The 20,945-nt window shown below is 45.8% G+C and overlaps 1 protein-coding gene across 1 annotated transcript in view; it reads left to right on the plus strand.

Moving 5' to 3' along the window:
- The window catches only part of LOC138580156 (C-type lectin domain family 2 member D-like), a 67,263-nt gene that overhangs the window by 4,373 nt on the left and 41,945 nt on the right, over positions 1–20,945 (plus strand). The window contains exons 2-3 of the mRNA XM_069650486.1: positions 7,149–7,256; positions 14,735–14,964. Of these exons, the coding sequence (XP_069506587.1) occupies positions 7,149–7,256; positions 14,735–14,964 (338 nt within the window). The remainder of the gene's footprint in view (positions 1–7,148; positions 7,257–14,734; positions 14,965–20,945) is intronic.

The raw sequence follows: 20,945 nt of genomic DNA on the forward strand, positions 1-20,945 counted from the left end.
CCGTGGACGGGGAGAAAGCAGCCCAAAAAAAAAGACGGCAGAAACCGTATGGAAGGTGTCTGAGGGAAGGAAACTATAACGTCGGTTCAGGCGATGGTACACAGGGAGACAGAGCCAGTAGAGGAGTCAGGTAGAAAAGCAAGCGCCGAACAGCATGAACTAAACCCAAAAGGCAGTAACCCAAACCAGGTCACGAAGAAGATGGTTACCATACAGGACAGTGAGGAGAGTGGAAAAGAAAATGATATGAGGGAAAGTGAAAACTTTAATATCAGATACTGATTCGGACTCAGAGAAAATGGTGTCTTCGCCAAAAATGAAAAAAAGAAAAGACATCAGCAAAATAACGAACCAAAGGAAAAACCAAGAAAAGATTAGTCAACTGAAATCAGTAAAAAACAAACAAGAGAATGGTGGCTCAAAACCAGTAAAAGGGAAAGTGGCAGCAGTGAATAGGAGCCTGAAATTACAGAATAGAAACGAAATACTACCGAAAGGACAGCCACCTCCAACGCTGTCAGGAACGTTAAAAGCATTCTTTTTAAACCATCCGAGTAGACTCGGATAATGAACTATCGGATGCAGAAATCCTAGAAGCAGTTCAAGAGAGCATCCCTGTGAACAAACACCGGAGAACGGACACGGAAGGGGACCAAGAAGGTAACAAATGCCCCCAGGAAGCGGGTCTTGCACAGATCCTATTGGAAAAAAGAAATGCGGCAAAAGCGATGCGACTGCAAAGAGAGGAAAGAGAAGAAAGTCGGAGGCTGATCTCCTTGAAAGAACAACATGACGTGGCCACACAAGGGCTAAGGAGCCCACAGAGGTATGAAGAAGTCTTACAAAGGCAAGAGCAGGCAAGGGCAAAGTGTCTCCCAAAGCAGCAGAATGTGTCACTAATCCCCCAAGAGAAAACATCACAAGAAGGAATTGGCCAGCCAAAACAGATGAGGGAATCACAAGACACCTGCCAAAACATCCCTCTAAGTACCCCGGTGAATGAGAGAGAGCAGTACGATACGAACCAACGGATTGATGGCCACAAAGGACTGCCCATGCGATAAATGTCAGAAGGGGAACTAAAAGGCACCCGGTCGAGCAACAGTTTGTTCATAGAAGCATTGTCAATTTCGGGCAAAGCAGGGAGCACGCCGAAATCACCAAAAAACAGAAGGTTAAGCGACATAGCCACACTATCACAAAAAGAGTCACCAGGGAAACAAATCTGATCTGTTAACCATGTTGTCTGCCATTACGATTGCACTAGCCCCATTCTGCAAATTGTATGAGGCATTAAAAGACGGCATACAAGACAATACATCGATCTTGGCAACTATGTCCTCAAAACTGACACAGATAGGTTACATTACAGCATTAGAAGAAAGGAACAACCAACACCAGAAAGGGTGGGAAAAAGAAGTAGAGGAGCTGAAAAAGCAAGTTGTGCTTCTACAAACAGAGAAAGCGAAGGAGCCAGTGAGACATAAAAGCAACCAGGCCGGAAACCTGATGGGAGAAGGTCTGGAAAAATCAGAGGCAAGTCAAGAGATAAAGGAAACCAGTGGAGATCGAGTGAAACCCGCCCAACTATACCCAATCAAGTCGGGCTTGCTAAACCAGCCAACGAGTAAACCCTCGGTGGTACTAAAAATCTCTAAGAAAGATTTGCCGCAGAAGTCTACACCAGGGGTGAAGGGGTGTCAGCAGGAACCAACTAGGTCAAAGGAAAAAAAAGCAAAGACAAATAAGGATATGCAAGAAAACACACCGAAACCTACAAACAGGGAGGAGAGGAGGAGTTCTCCGAGATCTGTAGAAGACTTCATGAGTGACACAAACTTGATGAATCTCTCCCAACATTGGGAGATGGTCTCCATTAGCTCAGAGAACGAGGAGTGCATGTAGCAACAAACAAATGAAAAAAAATCACAAGACCCAGAATCAAATCCCATAGAAAAGCAAAAAGTACAAAAAAGATCAGAAAATCACGACGGAAATGAGATCCTAGAGATCTAATCGCCCAAGGATCATAAAAAGACGAGACTGAGGAGTGTGAGGCGGGCACAAATCCAAGTGGGAAAGGAGCAAATGGGCAGGTTACGCCTCAGCGAACAGACGCCCCCAAAATTGCAGGTGAGTTCCGAAGCAAAAAAACTACAAGCGCAGAATATGTGGAACGTATACTCAAAGTAGAACAAATGGACTCAAAAGCAGGGTATATGATCCTTAATAGGAAGACGATCCTGAAGATAATGAGTAAAACAAATTCGTTGAAAAGCATAAAAACAACAGATATTAAGCTAGTGGAACCTTACCACAGAGGAAAGATTGCAAAGGCTTATGTTCACGTTAAGCCCTTAAGACTGAAGCCTACGGATGACAGCGCAGTGAGAGAAATGAAGAAAAAGGGGTTTTGGTTGACTGAAATAAAACGAGAAACTTTAAGGGAGAAAAAAGGATACTCCCACAACGAGCAGGTTGAAAGGCAATATTATACATCGAGAACAGAAGAACGATATCGAAACAACCGGATCGGTAAAGGGCAGGGTGAAAAAACATATGGGTGAGAAAGGGAGTATGCTCGACCAGATGACAAAAACCCTTGCCAAAATTGGTCAAGCTATGAGAAGAAAAGCAACAATACGCAAGTAAGGAGTGAACGACAGGAAACAGTCACGGAGAAACACAAGTCTCGTCCAGTAGGGGAAGACCATCATAAACATCGGCAGTACACTCCAGAGCGTAACGCAAGCAGGCACCAAATCGAGAGGGGTGAGAACCCAGTTCCAACACAAAAAATGAAGATGCCAGCAGGCAGGGGCCCATGGGCATGGTTAAAATCAACATTGAATCTCAATACAGAAAACTAGCAATTAACAACACCCAGAGAACCACAAGCAGTGAACATACCAACTTAGGACACGAAGGATGTAAGCAAAGTTTTGTCATGGGATCGTGGAACACAAGGGGTCACGTCCACCTTACCAGACCTGGCGATGTCGATTTAGGTGCGCTGGACATCATATGCCTACAAGAGACCTGGCTTTAAGACAAACCGAGTATAGACGGGTTTTTAGTAGAAACATCGCCAGCATGCAAGGGCCTATTAGGCTGTCCGTCGTCAGGTCTCTTGACAGCAATAAAAATGGGCGTAGGCTTGGCAACACCTACAAAGTTACACGAATCATATGAGATGCTGGTCACCCTGACGGCATGGACAGATCAACCGGACCTGACGAGCAAGGTGGATAGCAAACAAGTCATCATAATAAATACTTACTGGAATCCACAAAGAACGACAATCAAAGCATATTGCACAAAAAAGGCGGATATATTAGACTCGATCGAGGCGGAATATGAGAATGCGGATGTCATTGTGTGTGGAGACTTGAATGCAGATTGCAACGAATGGAACGAAGAAACGAAGGGGAGTGGGCCACATGGAGCAACAGGGAAATGAGGAAAAGCAACAGTATTCCCACAACAAAGGAACATCCCGACATGGGAGCATTTGAATTCCAAAGCGACTTTAGATTACATCTATGTGTCAACCAGTCTTTTATCCAGGATCCAAGAGTATAAAGTGCAAAGAACCATGCACAGCGATCACAATCTCCTGACATGCGCATGGCAAGGAAGACAAATACAGAGACAGTAATATAAATACAATGTTGAGTCGAACAACCAACAATCAAGGCTACGTCTGTCGGAGGAAGATGTACTAAGGATAACAGAAAAATACATACTTCCAGATGCAACAACGTCTCAATTACCTACCGCTACTTATCCTGTACAGAAAACCTGTGGGAGGCCAGCCGCCGAAAAACGTGGGTCCTAAACATGTTTACGATAGCCTGGTTGTGGAAAAAAGAAAAGTTGTCAGGAGATGGAGGAAAATCGCAAAAAAACAAATAACAAGGAAGCGTGGGGAAAAATGGCGCAGGGAATCAAAGGCATATAATCAGTGGCTAAAACAACATAGGCTACAGTAGTACCAACAAGATGCTGAAAACATGTTAAGAAGTCTTAGCTCAAAAAAATCTAGTGACTTTTGGGCAATAATAAAAACAGCAAACCCGCCTAGACCAATAGAAATGGTAAATGCGGTCTGTGAGACAAAATGGAAAACATATTTAACGGCACAATTTGAGCTTCCAAAAACACAAGCGACCAAAGAAAAACTTGATACTACAACATCTTGGGTGGACATTGCCAACGTGGATGATATTGAAATAGCCATCAACAAATTGAAATCATCGAGGGCCCCAGGCCCAGATGGCCTGACTAATGTGGATTTGAAGCAGTCATCGAAAGCATGGGTGGAAATTATCAGTAAAATCTTCACCCAAAATGGTTCCTGAAACATGGTTAAACGCCATAATTGTGCCGGTGTACAAAAAAGGCGGAAGAGAAGATCCAGAAAGTTACAGGCCAATTGCCCTCTTAGACATTGTGGGAAAAATCTACGCAACACAGCTGTTGAACCACTTTAGAATTTGGGCAAAAAAGGCGCCATGTTTTGACATCTTTCAGACAGGTTTTCAGAAGAACGGAACCACGGCAATAAACATATTGATGATAAGTATCCTCAAAGCAAAAGTAAGAGAAGGAGCACCCAGAGTCTATTTGGCGTTTGTATATCTATCGAAAGCATTCGATAAAATAGACCGAGCGAAACTGTGGCACAAACAAAGCAATTGGAAATGCCCAACGTCAATCATGGGCCCGATTAAAGCACTACACGCCCAAATGAAGATCAGGGTGAAATTTGAGTAAACAAGGGGTACTGTCGGAGGAGATTCTAGTTAAGCGGGGCGTCAAACAAGGGTGCCCTTTAGCCCCAGCCCATTTTATCACTTTTCTTGGGGACTACTAGAACGACTAGGAGAAAATAAGAGCTTTCCCACCAAAAATTGGGAAGTCTACCATCTCGCGACCTCTCTATGCAGACAACGCCATCATCATTGATCAAACCCAAATTGGCTTGCAACGGAAACTGACAAATTTGGCAAGATATACAAAAAATAACAATTTGGAAATCAATACAGCAAAAACAAAAGTCCTTGTTTTAGACAAAACTACGAAGAGGTTGTCTAAGCAGCATAAGTGGTATCTGGAGGAAACCAAGCTTGAAGTAGTCACCCAGTTTAAACATCTAGGGGTGACCATGGACTCAATGGGAATGGGGAAGTGGAAACACCGGTACCATCTCGTGATGGTGCTGGTGTTTCCACGTCCGCCTGCAGACGAGAGGTGTTCAACCCGCCAGGTCATACCTGGCGGGAAGATCACCTCTGCCTGCAGCACTCTGGATCGGGAATTAACAGTGGCGGCGGGTTTACTGCCACTGTTAATTCCGGACTGCCCAACCCGTAACGAGGCCCAATGTCTTGTTGCCTATTCCCACCGGCACGAGGACGCCTAATGAGTTTCTGATCCTTACGCAGTTGCGCTAAGTCCTTTGATCTTGCGCCGATGCGCTAGTGTCCCTTAAGTTCCTTAGAGGCTATGAGCTGTAAGCGATGGTTGGAGTTGAAGCAGTCCAATAGCCGGCCTGTTTTGGCAACCCGCAGGTAAGACGTGAGAAATGAGACAAATGCAGTCCGTGGACGTTCCGGACGTTCCGGGTTGGCAGCAAGCAGGTAAGACGTGAGGGATGAAACAAATGCAGTCCGTGGACGTTCCAGGTTTGCAGCAAGCAGGTAAAACGTGCAGGGATGAGGCAAATGCAGTCCGTGGCCGTTCCGAATTTAGCAATGAGCAGGTAAGTAACAAGAACGAGGCAAGGAAGATGACAGAGCAGACCAGAGGTTCGAAGGACTTGAAAACAAGATAGCAAGATGCGTAGCTTTGAAAATACAAATTCAGAAGCACCGCCGTGCATGGGGGCGGAGCTTAAATACAGATCAGCTGACCGCGCGCACAACGCGCCGCCGTAGGCCTGAATGCCTACGGGAATGCAAAGGGTGCCAGCGTCTCCAAAGCAACATATAGCGTTCTCTGAAGGGACTCATACACAATGAAGAACCAGGGTTCCGAGGTGAACGTAAACGATCATATCTACTGGGAATTCGGTAACATTTCTTCCTGTGTGAGACCGCTGCATAACCAGACACAGAGGAACCTAATGGAACCCTGACAGTTAGCCCCCAAGTCTCCTCCCCTTCCATCCATCTACTCTCCCTTTCTACATACCTTTACCTAAACTTACCCTCTATATTTTTGCTACAAAAAAGGGGACAAAATACAGCTAAACAATTGTCGGCGACAACGTCATTCGGCGAACATGGATAATATCAAATAGCCAAACAACCACAAGGTGTGTGTCCCTCCTCAGATGTTCCTTTCCTTCCTAGAAGTCCTCCAGTGTAATAGTTTGGGCTTATAAGTGACGCTTAAGCATCATCTAATAGCCACAACTGTGCATCAGTGTTTACAAAATAGATGTCCAATCAGCAACTCTGCCACAATGCACCCACTGCCAGTTCCTGTGCCTTCCCATTCTTCAATGTGCCATAGAATGTTCACCATCTAGGCTTGCCCCAAATGCCTGCCCATCAGTGGCTCTGCCCATGAATGACACCCCGTGCAACAGAAGCCTCAGCCATCAGTTACCCACCACAGAGTAGACACCAGTCTGCACAGAACACCTGTCCACTAGTTAGTCACAAAATGCATGATCTTCAGTTACTATGAATACAAACCCTTACACACTGGTTACTACGCACTGAATGCCTTCCCACCAGTTACAGACCCACAAAATGCACCATCTTCTGTTACTATGAATACAAGGCCTAGCCACTGGTTACTATGCACAGAATTCCTGTCCACTAGTTACACTGACACTACATGCGTGATCTTCAGTTACTACGAACATAACTCCTCCCCACTGGGTACTATGGACAGAATGACTGGACACTAGTTACAGAAGATGGAAAGAAAGATGCAAAGATAAAAAAAGAAGGATTGAATAAAGGAGAGGCGGTTACAAGTCCTGGACTTGGTCTAGTGAGTGCTTGCGTGGAGCTGCTCTTTGGAAGAGTCACAGCGCCACCCAGTGGGCAAAACCTTGTATGACGTACATGTCTTTTAAAATATTACTTCTGTCGTTGCTCAACCTTGCATGAACAGTGTGTTTTCTTTTGCAGATCATAATGTGAGGTGCTTACTGAGAAGAGTGACCGGAACCCGATTTCTGGCTGTTTATTTAGCAGTCCTGGTGCTCGTTGTACTTGCCCTGGGAGTTTACATTGCAGGTGAGTGTGTGTGTCTGCAGGACAGAAGTCCTTAGTTGATCCGCCGTCACAGCGGCTTTCGCTGAGCGATAGAGGTTGCACCAGTAGACGAGGAAGGGGGCTTTTTAGCAGAGGAGCAGACGGCGGTCAGAGCTGGAGGGCTTCAGAGCTCTGGCCCTCCTAGCAGCCGCCCCCCCCCCCCTGCAGTTCCCAGAGTCCGGACTTTCGGAGATCAGAACGGGACACATAACCCGCATCTGTTTTTTATTTATTTATTTATTTTTTCTTTAAATTGTACGGTGTATTTGTTGCGTGAAACTGACGATGTTTGGGTTTCAATTTCAGACAAAGTGGCAAATTTGAGGAAAAAGTCACCCATCAGCATTTTGGCATGAAAATGTCAACTTGTTGGTTGTTTTGCCCTGGGCGCATGGACATTTTGCCTAATTTTGAGGCACGAAACATTTCGGCCTCTGAAGTGGCAGAAATTGTTGTGCACCCACAGCAACAAAAAAAAAAACACAAACATTAACGATTTCACTCCTAATATCTAATCTAACTATATAATAAAAGGCCGAATGTATGTATGTATGTCTGATGTAGTAGCTTTGCCTGTTGTCGCCGCTAGAGGGAGCTGTAGGCTTAGGATATGTAGTGGTCCTACTGTGTCAATGGAAACCTGCACTTTGGCTCGTGTATGCAGACCTGTACACTAGTGCTAATATCATTGTAGCGTCTGAGGGGGAGGAGTTGGGGGATTTTCGCTCATCAGAGTGAATTGTGGGTGGAATGTGTTATGGCGAGAGAGCGAGAACTAATGCATCTTTATACATAAACGCAAAATAGCCCTGTCTCTGTGTAGTGTCTGTGTTGCATTAACTGAGACACTGAAATAAAGGGATATTTTCCTCATTGAAGTAAACTGTGTTGTAAAAACCCTTGCTCATTGTCGTTATAAAATCATGGTTTCCCTTTTGCTGACTTTAATCAAAAGTGATGGAAACTGACAGGATGAGGCGTAGAGAGATGAGAAAATTAACCAAAGAAAGAGGTGAAGTAATTAAGCATCATGTTCCCACTTTCGTGTGTTGCTCAGTGGTGGAAATGGAAAAAAATTGGTGGGGACAGAGTTCGGGAGTGGGAGGGGAGCAGTGCCTGAGGAGGCATGGTTTGGGGGCAGGGGGGCAGAGCTGGCAGTTGACCTCCGATCAAAGGAAATCTCCAAAATAATAAAACAGAGCAATTTCTTTCATGCTGCTTCTTCTCCAAACTATATATCAATTCCACTTTAAATCACTTCCATGGCACTGGTGATGAGTTACTTTACTAGTGGATAATAGTTTTGACCAGTGTTGCTGAGTAAAATGCACAATTTGCATCCCATTTTATAAAAATAAAAAAAAACTCCCCCTTGGCTACTAGTCAAACGAGGTCGCAAAAGAAATGAATTGCCATTTACAACTATGGGCCACTTTTTCATTGGTGCCTGAGACAATTTTATGTCCCAGTCCGACCTACAAATGTACACGGGAGTAAACCGTAGCAGCCATCTGTGCACCTAAACTAACAACAGCAATGTTAGTCTACACTATGATCTGAGCTCATGCAGAGGAGTTTAAGCAGACTGTGAAAGAATCATTTAGAAGAGCAATTACTCTAGCTAATGGTGAAAGAGCAGATTATCCGTGGGGAAATCCTGGTTTAAATCGAGGAGTTGTCTTGCAACCTCATTCTTAAAACCTGCTGATTTCTGTTCGCCATAAGCAACGTTTTCTTTTACTTGAACCACACCTGGCACAGCTCCTGCTACTCCCCTCTGAAAGCAGTTGGGTGGCAGCATCGTGGGGGATAGTTTCAATGTTAGCAGGGGTATTTATTTATACATGCAATGTTTGACGGATATCTGTATATTTATTTATGCAATGTTTGTCAGATACAATTATCCGACAAACATTGCATAAATAATCCATGTCCATGTATTCGACAAACATTGCATAAATAAATAAACCGTGTTGTGGCTGAGCACTGTAACTTCCTCTGGTGACCCCTTGCACAGTGTCACCAGAGGAAGTTACAGTTGGCTTTTCCTGCAGCTGTGAGCTGTATCAAAGTCCTGCTGTGTATGCCTAGGCGGGCGCAGCCAGCAGAGTGCTCATGGCGGCAATGAGTTGCCCCGCCCCCTACTCTGTGCCGTTGTGGGCGCTTTCATTTTTTTTCCAAAGTAACGCAGCGCAGAGCAAGGGTTTGGGGCAGATGACTCTGGCTGGATCCCGAGATCTGGCTACACATCTGGTGCTGCATCTTGGATCCGGGGAGAGCCGGCCCAATGACCAGCGCTGGTGCTGCTGTTTTAGTGACGAGGGTAGGTTTGGTTAAAAAATGGGGTATATAGGTGTCTAGCAGAGGATGGCTAGGAGTGGGGGCTCTAGGAGGGTGTCACTGCATTTCATTTTGGTGTTGTGGGTTTGTTGCAATTTCTCACATTCGCAGTTCATCGGTAAAAACATGTATGTGCGCAGGTAGGAAGCAATCACTGGCAAAGTCAACATTATGAGCCTTTGTACAGTGACAATGCTTTCTTTGTTGCTAGGCACTGGCATTCCAAGTCTAGGTGCTCACACCATGCTTTGCAGGTCTTGCAGGCATATGGTAATCAGATTTTATTCTGTGCCAGTCACCACCATAGTGGTTTTACAGCAGTGCCCGGGCACTCGCGATGCATGCCATGCGTTATCATTTGGCAGGGCTGTCACATCATTGCCAGGTCCCTGCGCCAGTTGACATCTTCTGCCATCAAACGCCCAACTACTCTGACAAATGTCCGCAATCATTTGCCACGGTACTCGCATTCTACGCCAGGCTTTGCCACCATTTGATCTTTGTTGGCATTCTAGTCCTGCACACTCAGACCATCCTTTCAAGATATTGTAATCCAATGCTCAGACATTCTCGGCGTATGCCGGCCATTGCTGGCACTCTATACGGGCCGTTGCTGTCACTGTATACGGGCCATTGCTGTCCCTGTATACGGGCCATTGCTGCTGCATGTCAGGCATACTCGCATCATGCTTTATTAACATTGTGCTGGTGGTGCTTGGATGAGGCACGGGTGAATGCATTCTAGTGCCTCGTCTTGGGTGCTACATTGTCTGCCCCACCCTATCGTTCCAGCCATCACCTCGTCTGTTTGGTATCCAGGGATAATGTCACTCTGAAGATGGCCGCCAGGTGGCGATATTTCTTTTAACACGCACCCTCCAGACAATCGAACACTTTCCCCAAATATTCTAGGAATGGAGGTAATAATATATCATGATTTTTTGTTGTTTATGGTTAAAATAAATTCAAATTTTAACCTCAATAAAAATTAATCACGAGAAAAAAAAACCTTAAAACACTCAAATTATTACATACAGAAGTCTAAAGCGACTCAAGGGAAAAAACACAATATTAAACTTCATACTCTGTAAATATTGAACAATGGAAGTAATTGATCCTGACAAACAATTCCACATATGGTCTGTTGATTAAAAAAAATAGTCTCTTGTGTACTTCTGAAGCTCTTTCTCTTAACTGCTTCAAAGATTCACAAAATAACAATAGATGTCCCGACGTTTCGCTCTCTTTCTCGTCCACGCAGAATCTGCAAAATGCAGCGTCCTTTCACAAGGCTTCATTTCAACAGAATGTCCTTAGACTACATCAAGTTCAAACGGAATCTTAGGAAAGTGGAACGACCAGATTTACTAGAACACATCGCTAAATATGGAGCTATAAAGTTCCTTCCTTTTTGTGATCTTCGTTTAAATGAATTACAGTGGCGTATGAATGGAATTCTGTCATTGTATTCCCCCAATCCACTGCGCACCTTGTCTGGATTACCCGTAAACTAAAGTACATCCTGGCTCACAGCAATAAGGGAAGCCCCTTTCTTTCGGGCTGGGCTTGCAGATTTCCAAGCTCGCAGGCTTTACCAAAGTCCAAAACCAACCAATTCACTGTTGGCGCCAACATCTTTCCATAGAGTGATGGATATCTCCAGAATGCTCTGGCCTTCAGAGAAGTAATGCACAATCCATGGCCAATTATTGAATGTGGTGTCGCGTTTAGGAGACAAAGGACTCTTCTCCAAATCAAGGCTTCCAATTGGGGCAGATATTCTATTATTTCCAGGTCGTATATCTCGATCCCGTACAATAGTTTGGGAACAATCTTGCCCCCAAAAAAGCACAAGGCAGGAAGTAAAGAGAACTTGCCGTACTTAGAGTTGACTCAGCTTAGTTGATTCTCTAAATTGATAGCTTTGGTATTCAACCAAGAACGAGTAGATAGAACAGATGGATTTTGAATTTATCATGAAGCCAAGATAAAGAAAAGAGCCAATGCGCTCCACAGGTTCCGTCTGGACATACCACCACTTAAAAGGAGCTGGTTTCCTAGCATTCGCTAGTTGCATTACCGTTGTCTTAGCTGGACAGACAGACCATGAGTGGGCATTCAGAAAGGCAGAGAAACCATTCAAGTCGTATTGGAGACCTATGGGTGTGTTATCAAAGATTAGGTGGTCGCATGCATCGCCAATCCCCAATGGCCTTAAGATGGAGAAGTAGGGAGTTGCCAAGGATTGAAGGTATTGATCTAAGCCTGCCATGTACAGATTGTAGAGGAAGGGGAATACGCACCCCTGCCTCACCCCTCTATAGATTTTACAATGTACCTTGCTTATTTAGGCTGATTTGAATCGTGGAATGGCTATGAAAGGCGACTATCAATCTCAGTATAAGCCAGGGGGAATAATATATAATTATACCCCTCCTAGAATATTTGGGTAAAGAATTTTAGGGGTCAGGAAAAAAAGTTGCATACTAGGTGACTTTATCACGGCCAGATTATCACATGGAACCCTATTGTTTTAATAAATCACCCCGAGTTTGTGTATGCCGAGACGTGGGATCCCGTGCCTGCTGGGCCTAGAGACCCAAGCTACTTCTCACTGACGAGGCCCAACAAGGCTGAAACATGTCTGGGGATGCTGTGGTCTCGTGCAGAAGGGATGTGACCTAGCAATTGGGGCTGGACGGCCCCTTTTGGGGTGGGGCCAAGCCTGATTTGCACATGCTCTTTTTCCTTTTGCAGTGGCTTGTCAGGTGAAGAACGATGGTCTGGAGGGCTGCCCAGAGCAATGCCAGAGTTCAGGATTGATTCAGCCATCACCTCTTTTTGCGTATACCTGATTTACAGCCGGACAACGGCCATTGGGGACCGTCGGTAATGCAGGGCAGACACTGAGGGCCTGATTTGGAAGACCTGGTAAATGCCCCGTAGAAATACGACCTCCACTTGCCCCCCGCACCCCCTTCCAAATCCTCCCACTTCCATTCTGAGGGTGATGGGAGGAGTGTTGTCATGGCAGGTGCCTAGAAAATTAATGTGAAGTGTGCACAGACGAAGCGCTACAGGGTTACCATGCACAGAGCGCCTCATGGGCCAACTTAAGACACGCATTCCACATCACTGAAAGTGTATACAGGCAGGCATTCAGATCCCCAGCGGCACTTTAAGTAGAAATGCGGCTTGCATATTACACTTTGCTAGCGGGTAGTGTTTCCCTGTATTATACTTGCAGTGAATTCTTCTAACTTCTGGCCATATTCTTCAGAGAACATGGAGTGCAACAAAAAGTAAAGGGAACAACTATTTACATTTTTTTCGTGGTCCTCACTCTGCAGGGACTGGTTTATCCTACTGAAGAGAAGGGGCTGTTTTGGACAAAAATGAAGCTGCCGGTCAGGTCTAGCGACCCCTTACGGGCTGCTGTAGTATCGCCTCTTGTGTGAATGGTGCAGGAATGGTGCTGTGCCCTCGGAATCTGCTCGAACCAACAGCTCTGCATGTTTTGAGGTCACAGGACCGTTATCCCACCGCAAGGCGAGTACATGGAGCAGAGAAAGACAGTGGCATGTTCCCCTTCAGCCCGCCACCTCCACATCGCCGCAGAATAAAGTGCTATTTAGAAAAGTGTTGTTCTGCCACAGAACACTTTCCCAAATGTGCCCCATTTTCAGAGTTGGGACCGGTGTCCAAGCAATCCTGGGAACTGCAGGCCCAGATGTGAGGAGGGGGGTGCTCTTGCACCTCCAGGCATATTGAGGCCGCCTGGGTGTCGCCATGTTCCTGTCTACATGGTGTGCATGAGCCAGGGGGCCTGAGTGCAGCCTGGACGCAGCTGGAAGAGCAGTTAACAAAAAGTATATTTTGGTGTTTGTGCGTGTGCGCACATGCAAGGGATTTCTATGTAAGTGCGGGTATGAATGAGTGCGTGTGAATGTTCTGTGGTTGAACCTGTGAATGAGGGAGCAGTTTGCAGGTTGCGGTGCATGACAGCGTTTGCAATTAGCTGTGTGTCTGTGCACACACTCAGGCCGGTTTGGGAGGGTGGGGGCTCATCCAAGCAGCCAGTGTGTACATTTTTTAACAGTGGCATGGCATGTTTTACTGGTATAAGTGTCCCTTAGTGCAGCCATTTTCTTACAGTGACATGTTTTTCTTTGATTGTGTGGTGTTAGGCTAAAGCCACAGGAGCATGCACTTATGTGAGGACACTGGCATATATTGTCAGGGCCAGCATAGACCTGTTTTCTTATAGTATCATTATTAGCAACTCATGAATATGTTCTTATATGGCAATGCTGGCTTAGATATTGGTGCAGTCACCATGGACATGTATGGACACAGCAAGCACGAAAATGTATATATATTTTCTTTTTGTTCTCTTTTTTTATAGTGGCAGAATACGGGCATATATTGTGGGAAGAATACTAACATATACTGTGGGCAAAGGCATCATGAAAATGGGTTGGAAAATGCTCCTGTGCACTGTTGGTGACTTGCATGTATTGGATTGTTCATGTTACCCTACAAAAATGAATGTAAACTGCAGGGCTTTTTTCTCAATCTTACAGCCATTGTGCTGTAAAATGATCAATTGTAATCCATCATTTAATACATTTTCTTTGGGGGAGACCCTGCTGCACCCCCGCCTCCCCTCTGGTTGGTTTGGCTCCCTCTCTACGCTCGGTCGCTCATGTACATTCCTGGGTAATGCCTGCGAACATGGCAAGTCGGCCCCCATGTCCTGAACCCCATTGGGTGGGTAGCTCGCTCACTTCACCTACCAGTGCATTCCATTTTCTCGGCCCTGCTGTCTTGAGTTACACCACCTCTCACTGTTACCCCTCCCTGCCCACTGCACCCTGGATTTAGTGCCCATCTATAATGGCAGTCGCCTGTGCCCTTGAGTGCCCTCCTATGTGTCTATGGCCATTAAAACCGGCAGTCAGCAGTGCCAGGGGTTCTCGCCTTGTACCCAACGGCCCATGTATCTAGTCATCACACGAGTCACACACGCTATTGAGCAGTGGTCAATGTGGGGGAGATGCTGTTATTATAAATACTGTAGATTTGCCCTCCTGACTATAACATTACTTCCTGCTTTACAGTTCTAAAGAGCAGCCAGTGCCCGGATCCACAGGTCCAGGCTACAGGTGTTGCCAGCAGAGCGGAGAATGTGAAGAACAGTGAAGTGCTGCCACCTTGTGGTGATGGCTGGATCTGGTTCAGGAACACGTGCTACTACTTTTCTGAAGAGGAAGCAAACTGGGACGCTGCTAAACATGCGTGCGCTTCATTCAACTCCTCGCTGGCCGTGATTGACAACCAACGGGAAATGGTAAGAGAGAACATCTCACCCTGTCTCCTGCTACCATCCTATATATAGACACTGCATTATCATACCTGGCAAACACAACACCTGGTTTCATAAGTGCACACCCATCATCCCTTCTATCTGTATTTATCTACATAGAAGGGTGTTCAGATGAACTATCTACTGTTCTGACCAGTGCGGCTTGGAAATCCCAGGGGTCCTGTGGGGGTCCTTTTCTTTGATGTTTGGGGGATTCAGGGGGTTCCCTACACCGGGCAACCTATCTAAGGCAATGGTGCGGCGCAAAGGTTATGACGGATATATGCGCATAACAACAAGTCCGCCTTGCAGCTTCATTCGGTTGCAAAATCCTAGATCAAGCAATGGAGTAGCTGCAGGTTATCACAGGACAGGGAGGTTTATTGGCCTTGGCATGGCAGAACAAAGAAAGGCTGCCATTGTGAACATGAAACCCTAAGTGACCAGTCAGCAACGTGCTAATGTAGTCGAAACCTGGAGTAGAAGGAAAGGTGGCGATGAGCACAAGCACGCTTCTGGATACTGCCAAGGCAAAAGGAGTTGAGGGCCGAGCAAACAGTCTGTAACATACGCTCTCTATGCGCACATTTAAGGCACTAAATTAAAGCTCTATTTAGCTTTGTGAGAAGACTGGGCAGCAGGTCAACAATATACCGTAATAGGTTCATTTAGTAATGAAAGCAGGATCATAAAACAATACACAAAATCTGCATTAAATAGAATCCAGTGTAGATTGTGGTAGAAGGAAGCGGGTCTTCCGGGCATTTCCATTTGAACTTTGTCTTCTGAACCAAACCTGGGCCTCTGGTGATGCTGCTGCCATTAGATATGTTTCACACGGGTTCTGGCTTTTGCCCCTTTGCTTGTCCTGGTTAAGAGGGCAGTCTTTGCGTTTCTGGCCCCGGCCCCTTCCACATCGATCCCAATCAGACCTCGGCGAGTAACGGGCTGGTTGCTAGTTCCTGTGAAACGGGGCCCCCATGTAGAATCTTCTTGGAGGCACAGCAGCAGGCTCGCCGGGGGGGGGGGGGGGGGGGCGGGTGGGAAGTTATGGATCTCTTGGGCCTGGCTACAGGTCTAGTGGAGGGTCTTCATCACAGAGGCCACTTTAGCTTCACCCCGACACCGCCACCTGATAAATATCTGCACATGCTTTTCTTTTAGTGGCAGTGTAGATCCTTGAAGACTGTATATTTGGGGGTATAGTCTGCTGGAGAGAATGGCATCTCTAAATAAATTACTCGACTGCCTATCTAAAATCTTCATTCCACCCATTCCTAGTCTTCCTTCATCACAGTCCTTACTCACGGGGAATGTCCCCAAAGAAGACTCTAGCTGTTGCCATTTCCAAGAAAGATCTCCGGTTCTGCCCAAGTCCTTCTTCTATGTTTGCTATGTACGGCAGCAGTGTAATAGACACAGCACGTGCGAGGACGAGTGCCTCACACTCGTTTAGCAAGGACTGTTCCTAGCAAGTTTGGCTACCATAGAGGATCCACCCATCTCTGTCCTTGTCTCCGTATTTTTTGATTGGGGCACTACAAGGATACCAGAAGTTAGATCATGCAAAGTCCAAGTCAAAGGACCACTTGGCCAGAGCTCAAACGTGACTGTTCCACGATAAACCGTGCAACTGAAGTCAAGCAGGAATCGCACCACGGAAAATGTTCTCAAGTACCTGGAAAACAATTCCCAGTCCAGATGAAGGCCGTTGGTAATAATAGCTGGTTGAACTGCTACAGACTGAAACACAGACGTGTCGACTGTTTATGATTGTTGGTGTCCGCTACAGATACCGATACGAAACATGTCTTTTTTCTAGCTCTCCACCAATGCTAAACCCCACATAATATACAAGGGGGTGTATATTTTTAGTCCTCTAACGGTGATATTAATTCTTCATTTGCGTGTAAAGTGATGTATCCTTTTTCTTTATAGGGAATGTACTGGGTGTAATCACCTGTGGCGACTCTTTCGCTAGTCTGTAATACACAATCTAAAAAAACATAATAACATTGTCATATTGAAAACATGATATAATTGTGTGTTTTTGTACAACCGGGGTCGCCCTCTTTGAGTATATTACATTGTCACAGCACAACTGGCTTCCATCTGTGTAGGGTAGGGGGGTGTACAGGCACACAAATAAGAGAAGTGGCATCAGAAACATGTCATTTGCATAATATTTAGTTATTGCTGAGTTCCCTGCTCCATGAACGGTTTTACCTGGTAACTGGTGGGCAATGTCCTAAGTGTTATAATTTCTGTTTCTATTTGACAATCGTGTTAGATACGGTTCTATGTCGTTTTGGCGACAATAGATTTTTCGATGGATTTAATTATTTTTTTTAAATGGGGGGGGGGTGCTTCCCAAGCCCCCGTTTCCCTATGTTTTTAAACTTGCCCCAACCCCTTCCCCTTATTTGTTAACCCCATACAACCCCATATATATTTCGATGAGTTTTTGTCAATTGAATTCTTTCAATAAAAATTCCATATTAAAACTCCTGTCGGCAAAAGGATGTTGTCCCGTTAGTAACAAGGGTGACCAATGTCAATTTAATAGTGCTGGATTTATCAGCCTTAAGTCTTCAAATAATTCAAACAGCATCTCACCAGAAAATGCCTAATACATTGAGTTACCTAACCAACACAACCGAGCCCAGGAGTGGCCTTGAGCAATTAGCCGATCATGGCATTCCCTGTCCCATCCGGGCTGAACACAAAATGTGCAAGAAAGAACTCCAAGCTCTGGACAAAGGTCATCCAATCATTGCAGATTGTTACTACTGCTCACACCGTGAAAGCATGACAGCTGACCTATGGCACCTCACATTCAATGCCAGGACATGGATGCAAGTGTTGCTCAAAGACCAGCCTTTTTCCTGACTCACGACTATTCTCTGTGGCCAAGTACAGATTTCCCCCCACTCCCCTCCACCGACTCCAGCCTCCTGATCTCATTATCACCCTCTACCACCATGGTGTGATGATGATGATTTAAGACACCCACTGAATCCTGGCAGGGTTTGGAAGACACTGCTGCATCCCATGCCTCTGCTGAGTAGCATGAGAAACCTGAAGGTATCTCACCCGCTAGTACCCGGGGATCTGTCATCCAGGTGGCCAGGACATGGCCATCGCTATTGGGTCCTGTTCGTGGGGGTGGACCAGTGAGGGAGGATCACCTGGATGGGAGGATCCTGGGGAGTGGGAGTGGGACATACAATAGACAACGGACTAACACCAGTGCCGTTTACCTGACATGTCCCAATACGAGGGTCAGGCAAAGTCAGGCAATTGATCAGAATTACACACACCTGACGGCCCTTTCCCTTCCCCACAGGGATAAAAGGTGGAGCAAGAGACACAGTATGAGCAAGGCGAGCATTGCAGACGGCATGTCGAGACGGCTAACATGGTGCAGCAGTTCAAGAGAAGGAGAAAGGCGGCGGGAAGCGAGAGGGTGGCAAGAAGAGAAGCAACCTTGCCCTTTTCGTCCCAGGCCCGGTGAACCTTTATGGAGGAGAACCTAAGGCCGCAAACAATAGCACAAGTGTCTTGTGGCAGAAGTCAAGGGTACACAGGGAAAGCCTATTCCGGTAAGCCGGAGCAGAGGAGGCTCCCGCGCCCGTGGAAGAAGAAAAAAAAGCCAAGTGGTTCATCACAGCCCGTGAGTCAAAGGGGAGACTGAAACCTGGGCTGTGATGATTGAGACTCGCAATGTGGTAAATTCGAACCAAGTGTAAAGAACTGTAAAAAGTGTTAAGGCGAGACCAGCTGCCGAGGGGAAAATGGCACCATGTGGGTGATAACTCAAAAGACTCTGGTCAATCTCCATGTGAACAAAAACCTCAGGTACCAGAAGGCCGTATGAAGGCCTCCAAGTTAAATCAAAGTGGTCATACATGAGGGTCAAGCAAAATCTCCCTGTACAATCGAAAGACTTTGATCTACAAGTTGGCTGAAAGCAAGAGAAGCGAATCTTGCATTGTGAATGAAAGTAAGGGTTGTGAACCCTGTAAACATTTGAAACCACTTGAAGGTATTGAAACGGCTAGAGTAAACCCGGAGGAGGGTTGCCAGAGAAGAGGGGTGAAGTCTCAAAGTCCAGAGAAACAGTGTGTTGACAGATGTGAATACGGTCAAGGGATGTCTACAGGAACTGTTTACAGAGGCATTAAGATTTGTGGAAACATAAAATCCGAAAAGCTAGAGTGTACCCAAAGAGGGGAGGATGAAAGATACGACAGGGGTCGGCGCCCAGAAGAGGGGGGCCCAAGGGTGAACAATCCTCACCCAATATAAAACAAGGAAACAAACTTTCATTTATCGAAGGAACTTTTGGTTTTGTTATTGTGAACCCATCGGGTCCTCGAAGGCAAGAGACTTTCAGGTGAAACGAGACTTGGCCATGGACGGCCCTGAGAGCTGCTAGCTGAACTGTCCTCTCGTGCTGAAGAAAACTTGAGAGAATACTGTGCTCCAAGACCCCACCTTACCCCGTGCTTAAAATGTGGGCAATGGAGACCCAAGGGTACCGCATTCTGACATATTATTTGAGAGCACTTCTATCTTTTCTGTCCCACACCCCTTTTTGTTTTAGTTGTGAGGTTTGGCAATAAGTTTCTTTGTATAGGCCCTTTTTTATTTGACACAATGCCACTAGCACCACCTTATTCTTTATTTGATGGTCGACGCTTGCTCCCATCCTAGACTTGGGTTTAGATTGGGCATTTTTCGAACCTGCATTTAACATTCACTGTTCAATAAACACCCTTGAATTGTGATCACTTGTGTCTTTCTTACTTGTCGCCATGTGTTTCTCACAGTAGCCTTCCACTTAATTCATCTCTAAGCCCTCCTCATCCTCCAAAGGTCCAAGTCAACCTCACCTGTTGCGTCTTTCAGGTACTTCTAGCTTTCAAGGTCACACTGCCTCACAAGTCACAAGACTCCTCTAGCCAGCATCTCTGGCTTAGTGGACTTCGCATTTGGTGGTAGGCTACTCCACTAAGTCCTCACCTGACCAGTCTAATGAGGCGATATGACCCAAGGTGGCAGGCCGACTCTGTTGGTAGCAGGCTGCCGCCCAAGATAAGGGCCAGAGCGAAGCGAGGGTCCCTTAACGTGGGCAGCAGTACCGCTATCAACGGGGTCAGCCCAATGCCAAGGGTCATATTGCCATTAGCACTAGTGTAGATAATCTCTCTCATATATATATATATATATATATATATATATATATATATATATATATATATATATATATATATATATACACACACATTACATGGCCACGGTAGTGGCCATGTAGTTATGGTTAAGTTGGTGTTTCCATAGGAAGAGCACTTTTTGGGCAGTTCATAACTTCGCTCCCCCTGGACGAATCCACACCAAACTTTGCAAAAAAAAGTATATGTCCCACTCTGAATTGTTTTGCAAAGTTTGGTGAGGATTCGTCCGGGGGGGGGGGGGGGAGTTATATGGGGGTACCCAACATTATTTTTTTTTCCCCATAGACTGAATGGGAAAAAATATTTGCTCGCGCCTACAGCCCAAACCGCTGGATGGATTTTCACCAAATTGGACCAGGAGCAGCGGCTTGTTCCCGAAAGTGTGCTTTTGCAAATTTGGTGAAAATCCGTCCAGTAGTTTTTTTTTTTTTTAAATTACCAAAAAGTAGGTAAAAAAAAATGAGTGATATCTGTGTTCACTTCGCGGACAGGACAGGGATTGGGCAAGCGGCTTGCGTGATGTTTGCAGACATCTGACATGCTTTCCTATTGGCTGCCGTGAAGCGTGCAGTGCGTCTATTTTCAGAGACGCCTGCCATCTTTGTTTATCGCATGAGAGGCTTTGTCAACAGGAGCGGGATCTGCTGCCTGCACATTGTAGACGTGGGCTGCGTCGGCTCTGCATCGGCCACGAGTGTACCTGTAGGCAGTAATGTTTCTTTAAAGGCG

The sequence above is a fragment of the Ambystoma mexicanum genome, chromosome 3p (genome assembly GCF_040938575.1).
Source record: "Ambystoma mexicanum isolate Mex_15411 chromosome 3p, UKY_AmexF1_1, whole genome shotgun sequence".
Taxonomy (NCBI): Eukaryota; Metazoa; Chordata; class Amphibia; order Caudata; family Ambystomatidae; genus Ambystoma; species Ambystoma mexicanum.